General features: G+C 44.8%; 1 protein-coding gene across 3 annotated transcripts in view; it reads left to right on the forward strand.

Moving 5' to 3' along the window:
* Window positions 1-3,681: 3,681 nt before the first annotated feature.
* The window catches only part of FUBP3 (far upstream element binding protein 3), a 50,491-nt gene continuing 39,042 nt past the window's right edge, over window positions 3,682-15,130 (forward strand). For all 3 annotated transcript variants that reach the window (XM_028090512.2, XM_028090514.2, XM_028090513.2), the window contains exon 1: window positions 3,682-3,852. In XM_028090512.2, coding sequence (XP_027946313.1) covers window positions 3,769-3,852 — 84 coding nt within the window. In that variant the 5' untranslated portion in view covers window positions 3,682-3,768. The remainder of the gene's footprint in view (window positions 3,853-15,130) is intronic.

Below are 15,130 nucleotides of genomic sequence, written 5' to 3' on the forward strand. Positions count from 1 at the left end.
TTTTTAAGATTTTATTTATTTGACAGAGAGAAAGACAGCCAGAGAGGGAACACAAGCAGGGGGAGTGGGAGAGGGAGAAGCAGGCTTCCCGCCGAGCAGGGAGCCCGATGCGGGGCTCGATCCCAGGACTCCGGGATCACGACCTGAGCCGAAGGCAGACGCTTAATGACTGAGCCACCCAGGCGCCCCTGCCTTGTAAATTATTATCCCAATCTAAGATTCTATATCCAGCCAATGTATCCATCAAGGGTGAGAGCTGAATAATGAGCTAGAGAAATTGTCCTATTGTCGGCAAGGAGGGGAACAGCTCTGGCTGAAACCAATGATACAACTTCAATTCTAACAGAGCATTGGGAGGAAACTCTACCCAAGTGATAACACTCAAAGATTTGATAAATTGGGATTCATCCACCCAATATACTTCAATGTCACTTATGGACCAGATACATGGTGCTGGGAACACAAACAGTAATTTCTCTTGGGAATCTAGATATGTCATTTGACTTCCCTGTGCCTTACTTTCTCCACTTATAAAATGGATCTGATGCTCATCTATGTTGAGTCACAAAGATTATGGAAAGGACGAGAGGATAAGAGATAAGAGTAATTTCAGCTCCTCAACAAGAATATGATGAACAAATATGAATCCAATTCGTTCTTTGTGCAACTCTATGACAGGCACTGACTTTTGCCTGCCCAGCAAATATTCTATTCCATTCCACCTCCCATTCCAACTTCAAGGTTTGGGGGTTTCTTTTTAAGTTATTTATCTGAGAGAGAAAGAAAGAGAGTGAGAGAGCCGATAAATAAATTGTGGTATATCCATTCAGTGAAATACTATTAGACAATGAAAAGGAATGAATTGTTGAAACACAGCACAACATGGATAAACTTCAAAATAATTACACTGTGTGAAACAACTCAGAAGAGAACATACTATGTACTTTCACTTATATAAAATTCTAGAAAATTACAACTAATCTAGAGTGACAGAAAACAGATTGGTGGTTGTTTGTGGTTGGGGAGGCTAGTGGAGTGGAGGCTGGAGAATTGTGGAAGGGTAAGATGGAGGAGTCAGAAGAGCACATGAGGAAATGTTTGGTGGTGGTGTATACATTCATGACCTTGATAGTAATGATAGCTTCACAGGTATATAAATATGTGAAACAAAATCAAAGTATATACCTTAAATATGTGCAGTTTATTTTATATCAAATTTTCATCAATAAAGCTGTTTTAATAAATACGAGATGCTAGAGACAGTGAGTGGTGCCTTCAATATTTTAAAGAAGAATTATTTACAATCCAGAGTTCTGTAACTAGCTAAACTATTAATTTTATTCTAGTGGAAGAAACAAATAATAAATAATTGCACAGTGATTTAAAATCAATTGTGATAGGGGCACCTAGGTGGCTCAGTTGTTAAGTGGCTGCCTTTGGCTCAGGTCATGATCCCAGGGTCCTGGGATCAAGCCCGGCATCGGGCTCCCTGCTCAGCAGGAAGCCTGCTTCTCCCTCTCCTGCTCCCCCTGCTTGTGTTCCTGCTCTCACTGTCTCTCTCTCTTTCTGTCAAATAAAAAAATACAATCCTAAAATCAATTGTGATAAATGTTAAGATGATGAAGTCCGGTTCGTTAGTAGAACACATAACAGTGGACTTGACCAGGTGTGGGTCACCTTCCTCTTCTGTGCCCTTAGAAATGAGTGAGTTACCCAGTTATTCAACCAGTAAGAGGGGGAGAATCAGAACCTTGTCTTCCTACTTAGGCAGTCTGTGGTCTTTGGAATATGCCTTTAAGTTTGGGCCAATAACCTTGTTTTCACTATTCATATTCATAGGGAGAGCCAGCTAGAATTTGGATTAATTAACATACCTCTGATTTAAAAAAATATTCATAACACAAATGTCATGATATTAGGTCAGTAGAATCATCCCCATTCCTGAAGGTTGATGCCATATCCTTGAGTTTTACAAACATAGCAAAATTAAAACAGAACACACCCATGATGGACCACAAATAGGTGTGTTGACATGTGTTGGTCCTGCCTCATGACAGCCCTTCACCAGAAACTGGAACACAGCCAACTATGTGCTTTCCTACATGGGTTGAAACATTTTGTCTGAAAGTGATAATCTTCAATGTTACAGTTTTGCCAAATTCTTTTATTTTACCATACCCTAAGAATTATTCCAATTTGGCATTATTCAATTCAAAATAAGTTTTCTTTGCAGCTATGTGCCAAATTTTAGGGAACAGAGAAAAATAAGACCCAGTCTCTGTCCTAGAGGAACTCACAGTCTGGTAGTGAAGTCATTAACAAATGAAGAACTACTCTTTGATTATTGGCCAGTTATTCTCCACACTTCTTTCCAAAACCCAAAGCTCTCCTAGCATGCTGACACAAAGGATCATCAAAGAAAATCATACTATATTTTACTTCTTAATTTCCTTTTTATTTATTTTTAAAGATTTTATTATAAAGGGACAGGGGCAGAGGGATTGGGAGAGAAAATCTAAGCGGACTCCATGCTGAGCGCAGCGCCCAAGACTGAGCTCAGTCTCACGACCCTGAGACCAGACCTGAGCCAAAAACAGAGTCTGATGCTCAACCCACCACGCCACCCAGGCACTCCTTAATTTCCTTTCTAGTGCTTATCTTCCTTCCTAACTTCAAGAGGGGCATAAAATGCTTGACATGATTCTCCATTAAAATCCAGCTCCTTGGCACAACAGGACTTGGGAAATATTAATCGTGAGGGCAATCTTGTTAATCAAAAGATGGGAGCCCCAACTTGGACCTGCCACTAACAAGATGTGTGTCAAAGTCCCAAAGCCTTGGTTTCTTTTCTGGGGGTTTTGTTTGCTCATTTGTAAGATTCACCTCAAAAACTCAAGTGTGTTCCAGCGCTAAGATTCCTTCCCTTGCTTTGCAGTATCTATACCTAGCTAGTACCATTAAGAAAAATTTACTTAAGCATTCCAAGAAGGCACCTTGCAGTAGGGTTTTGACTCAGCAGCATGGAAGCAACGATGGTCCTGTTCTATTTTCTGTTTCCCCAGAGTCCCAAGGTTTGAGAAAGCGTGTGTAAGAGGACTTTCCATTGGGAGCGTCCTTCCAGAGCTGTGTCGCCAGGCAACCCCAGGTGTGGCTTGACCCATCCTCCGTGCAATCTGAAGAACTCCGGCCCGGTTCTCTCTGCAAACGTTGGGGAAACTGACATTTTGTGGTGCTGCCCCTTGCCCTCTAGCCTCCCTCGGTCCTCACGGTGCCATTTCAAAGAGCTCAATCCCAGTATTCTAAATCAATGGCCATTCCTGGGAGGGGCTGCCAGGGTCAGGTTTTTGGTGAACCAAGACTGCTTGGTGCTGTCTTGGGAAAGCTACACCACTCCTCCCTGGGTTTCAAACAGCCGACAGCCGGACACCTCGGGCCACATCCGAGCCTTAGGGCCTGTTGCGACATCATCCACGGGCCCGGCCCAGATCTGGTCTGGGAACAGATACCTGTTCCCGGAGGCCGGACAGCTACCTCCCACCCTGGACACGCCCACGCGCCCGCGGCCCCGCCCCCACTTCCGGCCGGACCGTGATCACGTGCCCTGACCCCGCCCCACAGGCTCGGCTCCTCTGGCGTCTAGCGTCCCGGCTTCCCTTCCGCCGGAAGTGGGGCGACTTTCCCTTTCCGGCTACGGGTCCCCAAGCGGAGCTGGAGGCCGGACTGGGGAGCCGAGCGGTGGCGGCGGCGGCGGCGGCGGCGGGGGCGGTAATGGCGGAGCTGGTGCAGGGGCAGAGCGCTCCGGTGGGGATGAAAGCCGAGGGCTTCGTGGACGCCCTGCACCGGGTCCGGCAGGTACGGGCGCGGCCGGCTGGCGGGAGCACGGGAGCCCGAGGCGGGGCCGGGCCCGATGGGGAGGAGGGGGTCGGGCCTGGGGACGGGAGGCAGCCTGGGCTGACGCCTCAGCCGGGCTCGGCCTTTTCTTGGGGTTCCTGTAGCCGGAGGAGCCGAGGGATGAGGCGCCACCGCGAGGCCCAGGCCCAGCCTGTCGGGCGCCTCTCCTAGGCGCAGCCGCTGGGAGAAGGTTTGCCTGGGTCGGTTGGCCCCACCGCGCCCCCACGCCCGGGCTGGACCTGCAGGGCATCCAGCGTGGGCTTCTGAGGTTCGCGGGGCGGGGCGGGGGGTGGGCTGGGGAGCTCACGGTGAGGACCCGGGTGTAGACAGAAAGCGGCCGTCTCAGGCCCTTTAGCTTCTTAAAACTTGGAAAACATCGTCTTCGGACTTCCTGTATTCGGAGGGTGGAGTGGCAGGAATTCGAGGGTATTTTACTTTTGAAGTTACTCTTGGAGAGAGGAGAGAGGAAGATGTTAAATAGGTGTGGGTGGACCACAAGACGTAGAAATCCGTGAGGGACGATAGTTCCTCTCTCGGGGAGAATGTGATAGGGACTCATCCCAGCAGTGACACCTTACCATCTGACAGTGTCGTGCATTTTGCCAGAGTTAAATAAGTTGGGTTTTAAGAGGTTGCAGGCTTCCCTGGAGAATGAATGTGGGACCTGCCAGAAATACTCTGGCTTCTGGCATGGTGCTTAGAGCAGAGCATGTCCTTGTATCGTGTGTAAAACTTACAAGTTAGCTCTCACACTTAAACCTTTGCTGCTGAGTGTCTTATACTCATCGTCTCTTCCTATTTAATTGTAGGCGTACTAACTGACACCTTAAAAGTTGGGCTATAACTAATTACTGCTTGATTCCTAACAGAAAGCCACAGGACTCATTGTATTAGAAGAAGGTCTCCACTTGGTCGCTTGAAGATATGGTCTTTACATCTCTTTCCAGTATTCCAGGGGAGGGAACCCTACCTGTTTCCCAGATACTGACTTTTCATTTTAATACTGATGCTCCTGTAGACATTATATTGGATCCCAGAACTTTCCAAACCTGTGGTTCCACCTAAAATTTTATCCAATGACTTGTTACTTACTGCCTAGGCATCAACCGGTACAATAGTGAGTATCCATCTTACTTAGACTTCAGAGCCAACCAGTGGCTGTAATGGATGAACATGCCATCCAGCTCCCCTTGCACCACCCTGCTTGCCGGCGTGTTTCACTGCTCTCCTCTACAGTCCAGGGTCCTGAACCTTGTTTCTCACTGGCTACTAATATGTAATGGCTTTCGCTTTGTGCTGATTTGTGACAATCACCTGTTGGCCTTCTCTATCCAGGAAGAATTATAGTCACTGCCCTAAAGAGCTCAGATCCTCAGTTTGCAGAAGGCCTGTAGTTGAACATAAAATGAATTTTGAACCATTGAGAAGACTTTCTGCTTCTCTTGAGCCAGTGGTTGAACTCATATTCTTGGACAACCTGCTCAAGAGGGAGGGAGACCCTCTGTTAAATGCTGACCTAATGTGGATTGTTGAAGCAGTGGTGTTTACTACTAGCAAAGAAAACTTCATTGGAAATGTTCCCAGCTCTGAAATGCACCATTGACTGGAGCAGTAATAAGCCCAATGGAGACAGTGCTGTAAGTGTATTACTTCTGAATATTAACAGCTGGAGGTCGATACTATCTCCAAGGATTTGATGGCCTTTAAAAACTAAAGAAAAAAAAACAGGTTTGTGAGTAATTTTAGGTTTATTTATAGATTTGCATTGGGCAAGAATGGAATATTAGAAATTGAAACTGTTGTATGCTTTATAGTAAAGCTCACCTCAATGGGTCTCATATTGGGGCATTCAGATGATGATGGTTCTACTTCATTGTATACATGGCATGTTGCAGAAATGTGCTTTTTTTCTCTCTAGTAACTGGAAATAAAAGATAAGGTATTTCTGTATTTCAATGATTGCGAAGCTACCCCCCCTCCCCCACAACATGTCCTCATAAACACCAGCAGTTGCCTAGAAAGCCCTCATGGGTTTTTTAAGGAGCAATAAGCTGTCTTGTGCTCAGTTTATCTAGAAGATCGTAACAGAGTCTGAATCGAACCTGCTGGGATTTGAACCTGCAGTTTCTAATAAGTCTGCTATGTGGAGCCCAGTACCTAATCCACTAAGCTTCCTGCCTGGCATCTTGAAGACTCCTGCATATCCTTTGGACTCTTTCCAACATAGGGAACCAGTTGTTACTCTTCGTTTCCTCTGAGCATGGTATTCCTAGATCAAAAGAGAGTCTATGGAGATGTCATGTAAAATGTAAAATTTTCCGCAGCAGCGTGAAGTTCAGTGAGTTAATAGTGCTTGGCACAAACGAATAATACAGCCATTCCATAGGGAAGCATACAAGTGTAGAAGTGTGGTCTGATTCAGTCCCACTGATGAAGATTTAAGACTGCTGGGTATTAAAAAAACACGTTCAGTCCTCCAAGTCATAGGCAGGTCAGCAAAAACAAGTTTTTTAAACTCATCGTTTAGAGAGAGCCGGATCCTGTGAAGGGTGGGATGTGGATTCAGAGCCAGACAGGCTAGGCCATCCTGTTCTGCGGCCACAGTGCACTTGTACCCTGACTGTCTAGGTTATCAGAGGACCTCATAGAGATGATGGATAAGTAGGTACAACTCTGTTCTGTTTGGTTTGTTTTTTCTAAAAACAAAAATGTTCCCAGAAAGCCCGTTGCTGGTGGTTCAGCAGCCCCTGTCATGTAGTGCACACATGTGTGTGCTAACAGGACAGTATAACACCACGGTGTCTTACAGATTCCCAGCAGCCTTCCCCAGGTTGGACCAGCTGTCTGCCAGTCATCACCTAAGTAGAAGGAAGTTCTCTTGCCTAACTGCTAATGCTTTCAGGACTTTAAGCCCCTGTTTTGTTCTAGACCCAGTCAGTGCCTCTGTGTTGCACAACCCCGGGGTATTCTTCACATAAATACAGTGTAATGGGTGCCAATTGGAGTTGGGCATCATGGTGGTTCAGCACCCAAATGATTGTGACCAAGCCCCTTGTGGAATCAATAGGAAGTAACTTTTTGACAGTTCCGTAGGCCTAGAACCTATCCTTCACCAGCACTTTATTTTGGGAAGTGTTCATTGGCATGGGGTCTCAGAATGTCCTTGGTTCTCCATGAATGCCTGCTAGTGCTGCTGTCTCGAGCTTTGAGTCTAAGCAGTAGGTGATTTGGCATGTGTGCTGTGTACAACGCACAAAATTGCCTTTACGAGAATGTGCATCCACCATTAAAAGAAAAAGCCTTTGTTCATTGGCTCTTGGTCGCTCCCTGAGAGAGACTGCCTTTGCTTCCTTAATACATGATGCTTCTGACTCATGGCAAATGTGCTGAGCACCCCATTGATTTCAGCTCTATGCCACTGAGATTATCTCCTACACACCCAGCTCAAGTAGCTCAGGTCATTGATTCATGAGGGACTAACTCCATTCATTTTTGCTTTCTCAGACATTTGAAGAAAACCAATATTTGCAGGAAATCTAGGAGCTGCTCCTGTATCTTTGCTTTGATAGGACCCAGTAGAGTGCTCTGTAAAGAGCAAGTCCTTGTTAAAGGGTTTTGCTGATGTGACTGAGCCCATTTGGGTCACTGCTTTCATGGAAGTATTGAACTTCCTATTCGGTATTGAAAAGTAGATAGTAAATGCACAGTATGTTCCACTGTGTGTTTCTAAGGTTTTTTTCATTTTCATCGGAGACTTCTTTAGCTTTCTTTTAAAATCTGATAGCGCATATGTAGCGTCAGACTTTGGTTTCTCCCGAAGTCCCATTTATTCTGCAGATACAAATTTACCTGGACCAGAGTTCTCAAACCGGTGGCCCATGGGCTGGAGAGGGCTTACAGCAGGCCTGCAGGCGTGCTTTGTTTAACCCACACAATGCCAGTTAGAAACTAGAATGATTTCAAATAGAAATTGAGATCTCTAGCTTCTCAAGAAAAGATCTGGCCACACTGCTCCCACATTTTGGAACGGCAATACTCAGCAGGAGCTGACTAGCAGCTGCCCCTTTACACGGGGCATTGACTTCTGGGTTGCCATTGGGATGCCTAATCAACAGCTTTTTCCCCTTGTCCTTTTCCAAATTGTGAGTCCCTCATCTCTGGTTTTTATTTGAAAGTTCTAATGGAAAGAACGGTGTAGGGAGATTGAGGAGACCTGAGTCTCCTCCTGCAAGTAGCTGTCTGACCTTGGGCTGGGTCGGCCATTCCCACCTCTTGATCTACAGGCTATTCATGGATCTTCCATGGAAAAGGATTCATGGACTGATACGTTTGGGGAATTCAGGGTCAGGTAAAGGTGAATTAGCTTCTTTAATGCAGGACTTCTCAGAACCTTTAATATGCTTGTGTGTATTAAGTCCTATAGGAGTTTGGGAGGTGTGTTGTAAATCTGAAGTTATATAATTTCATACTGTCTTTTCATAAAACCAAGTCACATTCTACAGATCAAATTTCAGGAAATGTTGAGCTAGATAATCTCAATAGTTCCTTCAAGCCCTTGAACATTCCGAGCTGTCATCTAGCTGGATCTAGGGAAAAAAAATTGGCCATATCATTTTGGTTCTTTTGCTTTCTATTACGTTATGTTGGCTATGTATTCAAACTCCCCTTTCCCCAGCTTTTCTGTGCAATCCTTTTACTCTGTTAACAGAGTCCCGTCTCTTGAAAATGTTTTGCATTTAGAGTTTTGTTACAAAGACACCTGGGAAAGAATAGCCAGTACTTCTTTTAGAGGCATAAACTGTACTTTTATCCTCATACCAGCTAATAGCAAATCACTTGCGAAACTGAGTAGTGTTAATAGAAGTAGTGATGTGATTCGGATTGCCTGCCATTATTTGAAGATCTGCTGACTCGAAGGCCTCCTGCCTGGATGCTGGGCCAGCGCAAAGATAAGACAGACGGGTTTGCAGCTGGTTTCATCTTATTGTGGGATTAGTCCTCACAAGAGCCAGGTGAAATAGGACCAGGGTTCTGATTCTCATCTTGTATTTGAAAATGATGAGCCAAAGGGGAATAAAGCTGTTTTCTCAGAGGTACACAAATAGTTAATATACAGAGTTGTTCTTGGGTCACTGTTTTCTGCGTTCTAAGGACTTGGTTCCTTCACAGAGGGAGCTGGGTAACTTTCCATCTCTGAGGCATCAGAATCTGAACAACACACCGAGGGGAGGCTGGTAGAATTAGCTGGGATGTAGGGTAGAAAACGAATGGACATGTCATCTTTGGGGCCTCTGCAGGTTCTGGCTGGAGCAGCATTTCAGCTTAGAGCCTCAGCTGGTCATCCTAGCATTTTGCCTTCAGATGGGCTTCTCCAGATCCACTTTAAATTTAGTAAACCTTTAAGGAGTACCTTCTGTGTGTCAAGCACTTTGCTATGCATTAAGGAAGTTGCACTTTAACTTTCAGGAACACGGACCTTTTTAAAACTCTTGAAAACTTTGAACCTCACCACAGGAATACTTAAATAGTTTTGTATGTAATTTCAGGAGGTTTGTGAATTCTCTAAAGCTAAGCCCCGGAGTTCCCAGTTAAAAAAAACCTTTGTCCTAGAGGTTCTGAGGACTGAGACAGGTCTCCCATGCAGAGAGCTCCCTATAGTGGGGAGACAATATAACCAATAACTTCCTCAGTGAGTTACATTATTTAGAGGTAGTTTATAAAGTGCTTTGCAAATGCAGAAAAGGGAGTATTTAATTCTGCCCAAATGTGGGTGGCATGAAGCTGTCCGGAAAAGCTACTCTGGAGAGCTGTGCCTTATTTGATTGGCATATAGAATTCCTTGTTTTGGTTAATGCCAGTAAATAGGGCAGGGTCAGCTGGGGCCCCATCTCTGATGACAACAATAGCTGGCATTCATTGAGCCCCTGTTGCGCTGGATGCCAGGCAAGGGCTTCCATATATGTTCTCTCATTTGATGGTCACAAAGGCCCCAGGGGGTAGTACAGTAGTCCCCCCTTATCTGCGGTTTTGCTTTTCGGGTTTTCAGTTACCTGTGCTCGGTCGCAGTCCAGAAGCAGTTGATCCTCCTCCTGACATCTTGTCAGAAGGTCAACAGTAGCCTAACGGTACTTCACAGCCCCTCTGCCGCTCATCTCGCATCATCACAAGAAGAGTGAGTGTACATCTTGATAGAGAAGCCACATTCACATAACAGTTTTTTATAGTATATTGTTATAATTGTTCTGTTTTTAGTTATTGTTAATCTCTTACTGTACCTAATTTAGAAGTTAAACTTTATCATAGGCATGTACGTATAGGGAAAAAAACAGTACATAGAGGGTTTGGTACTGTCTGCGGTTTCAGGTGTCCAGAGTCTTGGGATGTACCCCCCATGGATGCGGGGAGGGCTACCGTACAGTGAAGTGCTTATTAAGACTTCGGATTTGGGGCGCCTGGGGCGGCTCAGTCAGGTAAGCGTCTGCCTTCGGCTCAGGTCATGATCCCAGGGTCCTGGGATCAAGCCCCACATCGGGCTCCCTGCTCAACAGGGAGCCCGCTTCTCCCTCTCTCTCTGCTCCTCTGCCCTGCTTGTGTTCTCTCTCTCTCTCAAATAAAATAAAAATCTTAAAAAAGAAAAAAAGACTTTGGATTCAGCCCATGTGAGTTCAAGTTCTGGTTCTGCCATTTACTACCTTAGCGACTGGGCAAGTTCTTTAACTTCTTTAAGCCTTAGTTTTTTCATCTGGAAAATGGAGGTCATTGGTGGTTGTAATAATTTTTTTTTAATAGCTAATATTAGAAGTTAGGAGGTTCCCCTTGGAAGGTGGGGGCAGGTAGTGACTGAAGGGGGTGTGAGGCAGATTTTGGGGCCCCAGTAATGTTCTGTGTCCTGATCTTGTTGCTGGTTATAGAGGTATTTTAGCGTGGGGGACATTCAGCGACCTGTAAACTTATGATCTATGTACTTTTCTGTGTTATTATTATTTTTCAATAAAAGATTAAAATAGCAAACATTTCTTATTTCTTACCATGTGCCCAGCATTGTTCTGGGTGCTTTACATTGTTGTCTCCTTATCCCCATGGATGTAATTCCACGCAGATGGGCTCCCAATACCCCAATAATGAGAAGCATAGCTACTTTTTGGGGGGGGGAGAAGAGTAGCTACTTTATAAGGTCACCGTGGAGATGAACTGAGGACACCATCAGGCACTTAGCAAGCGTGCAGTCAGTCTGTTACAGATACACTACTGCCCTCAGTGTGACCTCTCAGGTAGTGGGAAGCAGAACTGGGACTTGCTCCTGTGCACCAGGACTCCAGAACCTGCCATCTGCGACTTGATCTCAGCCACTGGGCTTGACTGTGCGGGTGACATACTGTGTCTTCCTGCCGTGGGCAGCAGAGACTTTCTGTCCAGCCCATGTATTCTCCGGGGCCTAGGCAGGATCACTCAGGTGACCGTGGAGCACAGGTTCCCAAGAAGCAAGTTGGGTTCCTGCTCCCTAGGAGGTCATGTGAGCTTTCACGTCTGCTTGCTGGATCCGTGAGAATCAACAGTAGCTATATTTAATAGTATGGACACAGGATGTGGATGACGTGGCATTCCGATGGCTTTGCCGGCTTCTGTTGAGTGTAATGTTTTAATAAATGTAAAGCTGTGGAGATACACAGAGCTTCTTTGGATTTACAAGGTGAACTACTTCGGTTATGAAACTTGTTGGAGAATTTTAGTTGCAAAAATGTGCACTGGGAATAATTAATTGTTGTGTTTCCTAAGCTTAATTTGTGTACCACCTTTATGATTTTTGCCATATCAGTGAACCCTCAGTGTTTGTTTACTTAATATTTTTAAGTGTTTTTAAAATTTGGATTTATTTAAAATATTTTTAAAAGGAAACTAAATCACTATTGTAAGTGAAAAACTTTGCCATGCATAGAAGTTAACTGTAAGAAACAACATATATATACACACACACATATAAGTTTAAATAACTGTAAAATATATATGTGTGTGTGTACACACACACACACGCACACACACACAGAAGTTTAAAAACATTTATCCATGCACCTCCCCAAAATGCCTACATACGTCTCTTTGGAAAACACTGATTTAGTCCATCCCTGCATTTTACAGGTGAGTACCCCAAGGAACAAGGCCACTGAAGGTCTCGCCTAAGGTCATACATTGGAAGAGCTGGCTGGAAAACCAGAACCCTTGACTGACTGACTCCTGGTTCAGTGCTCCCCTCCTCCTCGTTTCCAATAACTATTCAGAATCGAGGTCAAATGTCTGTGATGTTGATTTATAGTTCATCTCTTATGGTGCCTAAAATAGCACAGGTAGTGAGATGGCAGATGTTCCTCCTGGCCTCATCCCCAAAAAAGGGGGAAAAGGAAATCCAGTGGTTAAAAAATCAGCAGCAGAGTCCCTTCAGGGCAAGGACGGGAGTGGCCTTGGTTTTGTTGGACTATCCTGGCTTCAGTGACTCTCGTTTTCTGTCCCACACCATTATTAGCTGAGAATGTACCTCACTTCCCTGAAGCAGGTACCCTTCAGAGCAATCAGTTACAGTGTGAGGAATTGCTTGAGCTCTGTGCCCTGGAAATCATTAGGTTTTAAGTCCTTGGGAAATGAAATATGTGTAATAGAGTATTAGGTGGAAGAAGGGAGGTGCCTAGTGCTGTGGGTCAGGGCATAGGTTAGAGCTGGGCAAGCCGGGCGTAAATGGGGCTCCTGCCACTTAGGGAGGCGTGTGATTGCACAGGGCCCTCAGCTGCTCCGAGCCTCACCTTTCCTTGTAAAATGGAAATAATACCAACCTCCTGGAGAATCATTGTGAGGAATAAATGAGATAGAATATTTAAAATGCTCTTCCCAGGGCGCCTGGGTGGCTCAAGTCGGTTGGGCACCTGCCTTCGGCTCTGGTCATCATCCCGGGGTCCTGGGATCGAGCCCCTCATCCAGCTCCCTGCTCAGCAGAGAACCTGCTCCTCCCTCTGCCTACTGCTCACCCTGCTTGGGGCTGCTCTCTCTTTCTCAAATAAATAAAATCTTTTTTTTTTTTAAGATTTTCTTTATTTGACAGAGTGAGATAGCGAGAGCAGGAACACAAGCAGGGGAGCAGGAGAGGGAGAAGCAGGCTTCCTGCCGAGCAGGGAGTACGATGCGGGGCTCGATCCCAGGACCCTGGGATCATGACCTGACCCGAAGGCAGATGCTTAACGACTGAGCCACCCAGGCGCCCTCAAATAAATAAAATCTTAAAAAAAAAAAGTCTTAACTATTTAAAAAATAAATAAAATGCTCTTCACAGAGTGCCCAGCACGCAGTAAACACTCACTAAATTTTAACTCATTATTTTAGTGGATATTTAAAATCATTTCTTAAAACAAGGTTGGGAGTGCTTGGGTGGCTCAGTCGGTTAAGCGTCTAATTCTTGATCTCAGCTCAGGTCTCAATCACAGTTTTGAGTTCAAGCCCTGCATTGGGCTCCACACTGTGGAGCCTACCTAAAAAATAAAGTAAGGTTTGCATTTGTATGAATGAAAGAACACATTGTTTCTTTACAGAATATTGTATGTACAATGTACTATCGGTGTAAGTTATGATACAATTGTATATTGTCTTGTTAAACTCCTTTTTAACATTTGTTTAGCCGGGTTCAGATGCAGTCTGTTGACTTCAGAGTCAGAGCTACACCTCTTAAGCAGTAGTGTGTACGGCTTTTCTCTTAGTGGAAATTTCCCAAATTACAGATAACTGAAGTAAACATGACTTAAGAACAAATCTGAAAGCCTCAGCCTTTAATCAAATTCAGGAACAGGAAACTATTGTAACATTTTTAGCTATCAGCTTTGGGAAAAAATGACATTCCCGCAACATGCGAAACATACTGTATAAATTATAAGGAAGGCTAAAAACTCAGGAATAACATTTGTAACTACTTGGGAAGAAAGGAAAAAGATCTGGAAGCAAAGAAGTATCATCAGAAAGCAGCAGGGAGTGTGCCTAATGTGTCGAGCTGATGTTTTGGGGGTCTGTGTCTGGGAGTGGTTTGGCATGCACACTGTTGGGGGACTCCACTGATAATCATGAGCCCTTGTACCCCTTTCTTTGTGCTTTGCGGTCAGCTGGGAACATTTTGGGCTGTCTTTAAAAGCAGCTGGGCCAATAATCCTGAAAAACCCCACGTCAGTCATTTACCGCTCAGTTTATTGTGGCAGATGAAAGAGTCTCCGTGAGGCACAAGCCAAGGCAGTGTTCTCACCTTTTAATCTACCTGCTTTACCAGCTGGGTCCTAAAAGGTAACTTTTGCATCTTAAGTAAGTAGCCAACCTTCCATAAACTTATCCAAAACAAATATGGAAAGCAAGATTAAAGTCAGTGGTAGAATGCTGTTAGGCAAGACCTGTACCGTGTTTTGTTTTAGAGCAAATGGCCTCTTGGATATAGGAGGTTGGGTTTCTATCAGCAGTCTTAATATTTTAATTATTTACTACTACTAATATTTTTAAACAAGCACCTATCCAGGTACCATCATCTGTAGCCTAGAGAGGGACTGGCAGACTTTGAAAGTCTGGATAATAAATAACCTGTGTTAGGCACTGTATACCGTATGGTCTCAGTGCAATTCCTCAACCGAAAAAACTGTGTGGCTGGATTCTAATAAAAACTTTATTTACAAAAGCAAGTGGTTCACCAGCCATAGTTTACTAACTCCTGATCTAGAATATCTCCTAAATGGTCTTCCTACTCTTCTCTCCTTAGGATCTATTTTCCTTGTCAAGGGGACCTTTTGAAAACATGTTTCTTCCCCAAGTACGCCTCGAAGATGCTTCCTGTCACCCTTCCTATGAACTCCAAACCCTTACCGTGACCTAGAGCCCTAGGGAACCAGCCCTTGCCTGTGTCTTGGAACACATCTAGTTCCCTCTACTCTTGTGACGTTGATTTCTCTCTTCTGGGCTCATACCTACCAGGCTGGCTCCTGCCTCAGGGCCTTTATCCAGGCTGTTCCCTCTGCCTGGAATGCTCTTCCTCAGATTTTTCGATAGCCAGCTCTTCCTCATCCATTAGGTCTTAGATCACACGACCTAGCGTGATCACAGTGGTCTTCCCTCATCACCCTGTTTCAGGTAGCTCTCCAAAGCATGCTACGTCATTATCTTCTCTTATTAGCATAATGCTAATTACCAGCTGAAATGATCAGTTATTGGTTAGCTTGTGTCCCTGTTA

The sequence above is a fragment of the Eumetopias jubatus genome, unplaced genomic scaffold, assembly GCF_037043125.1.
Source record: "Eumetopias jubatus isolate StellerSeaLion01/CBP00866 unplaced genomic scaffold, mEumJub1_p1.0 scaffold_15, whole genome shotgun sequence".
Taxonomy (NCBI): Eukaryota; Metazoa; Chordata; class Mammalia; order Carnivora; family Otariidae; genus Eumetopias; species Eumetopias jubatus.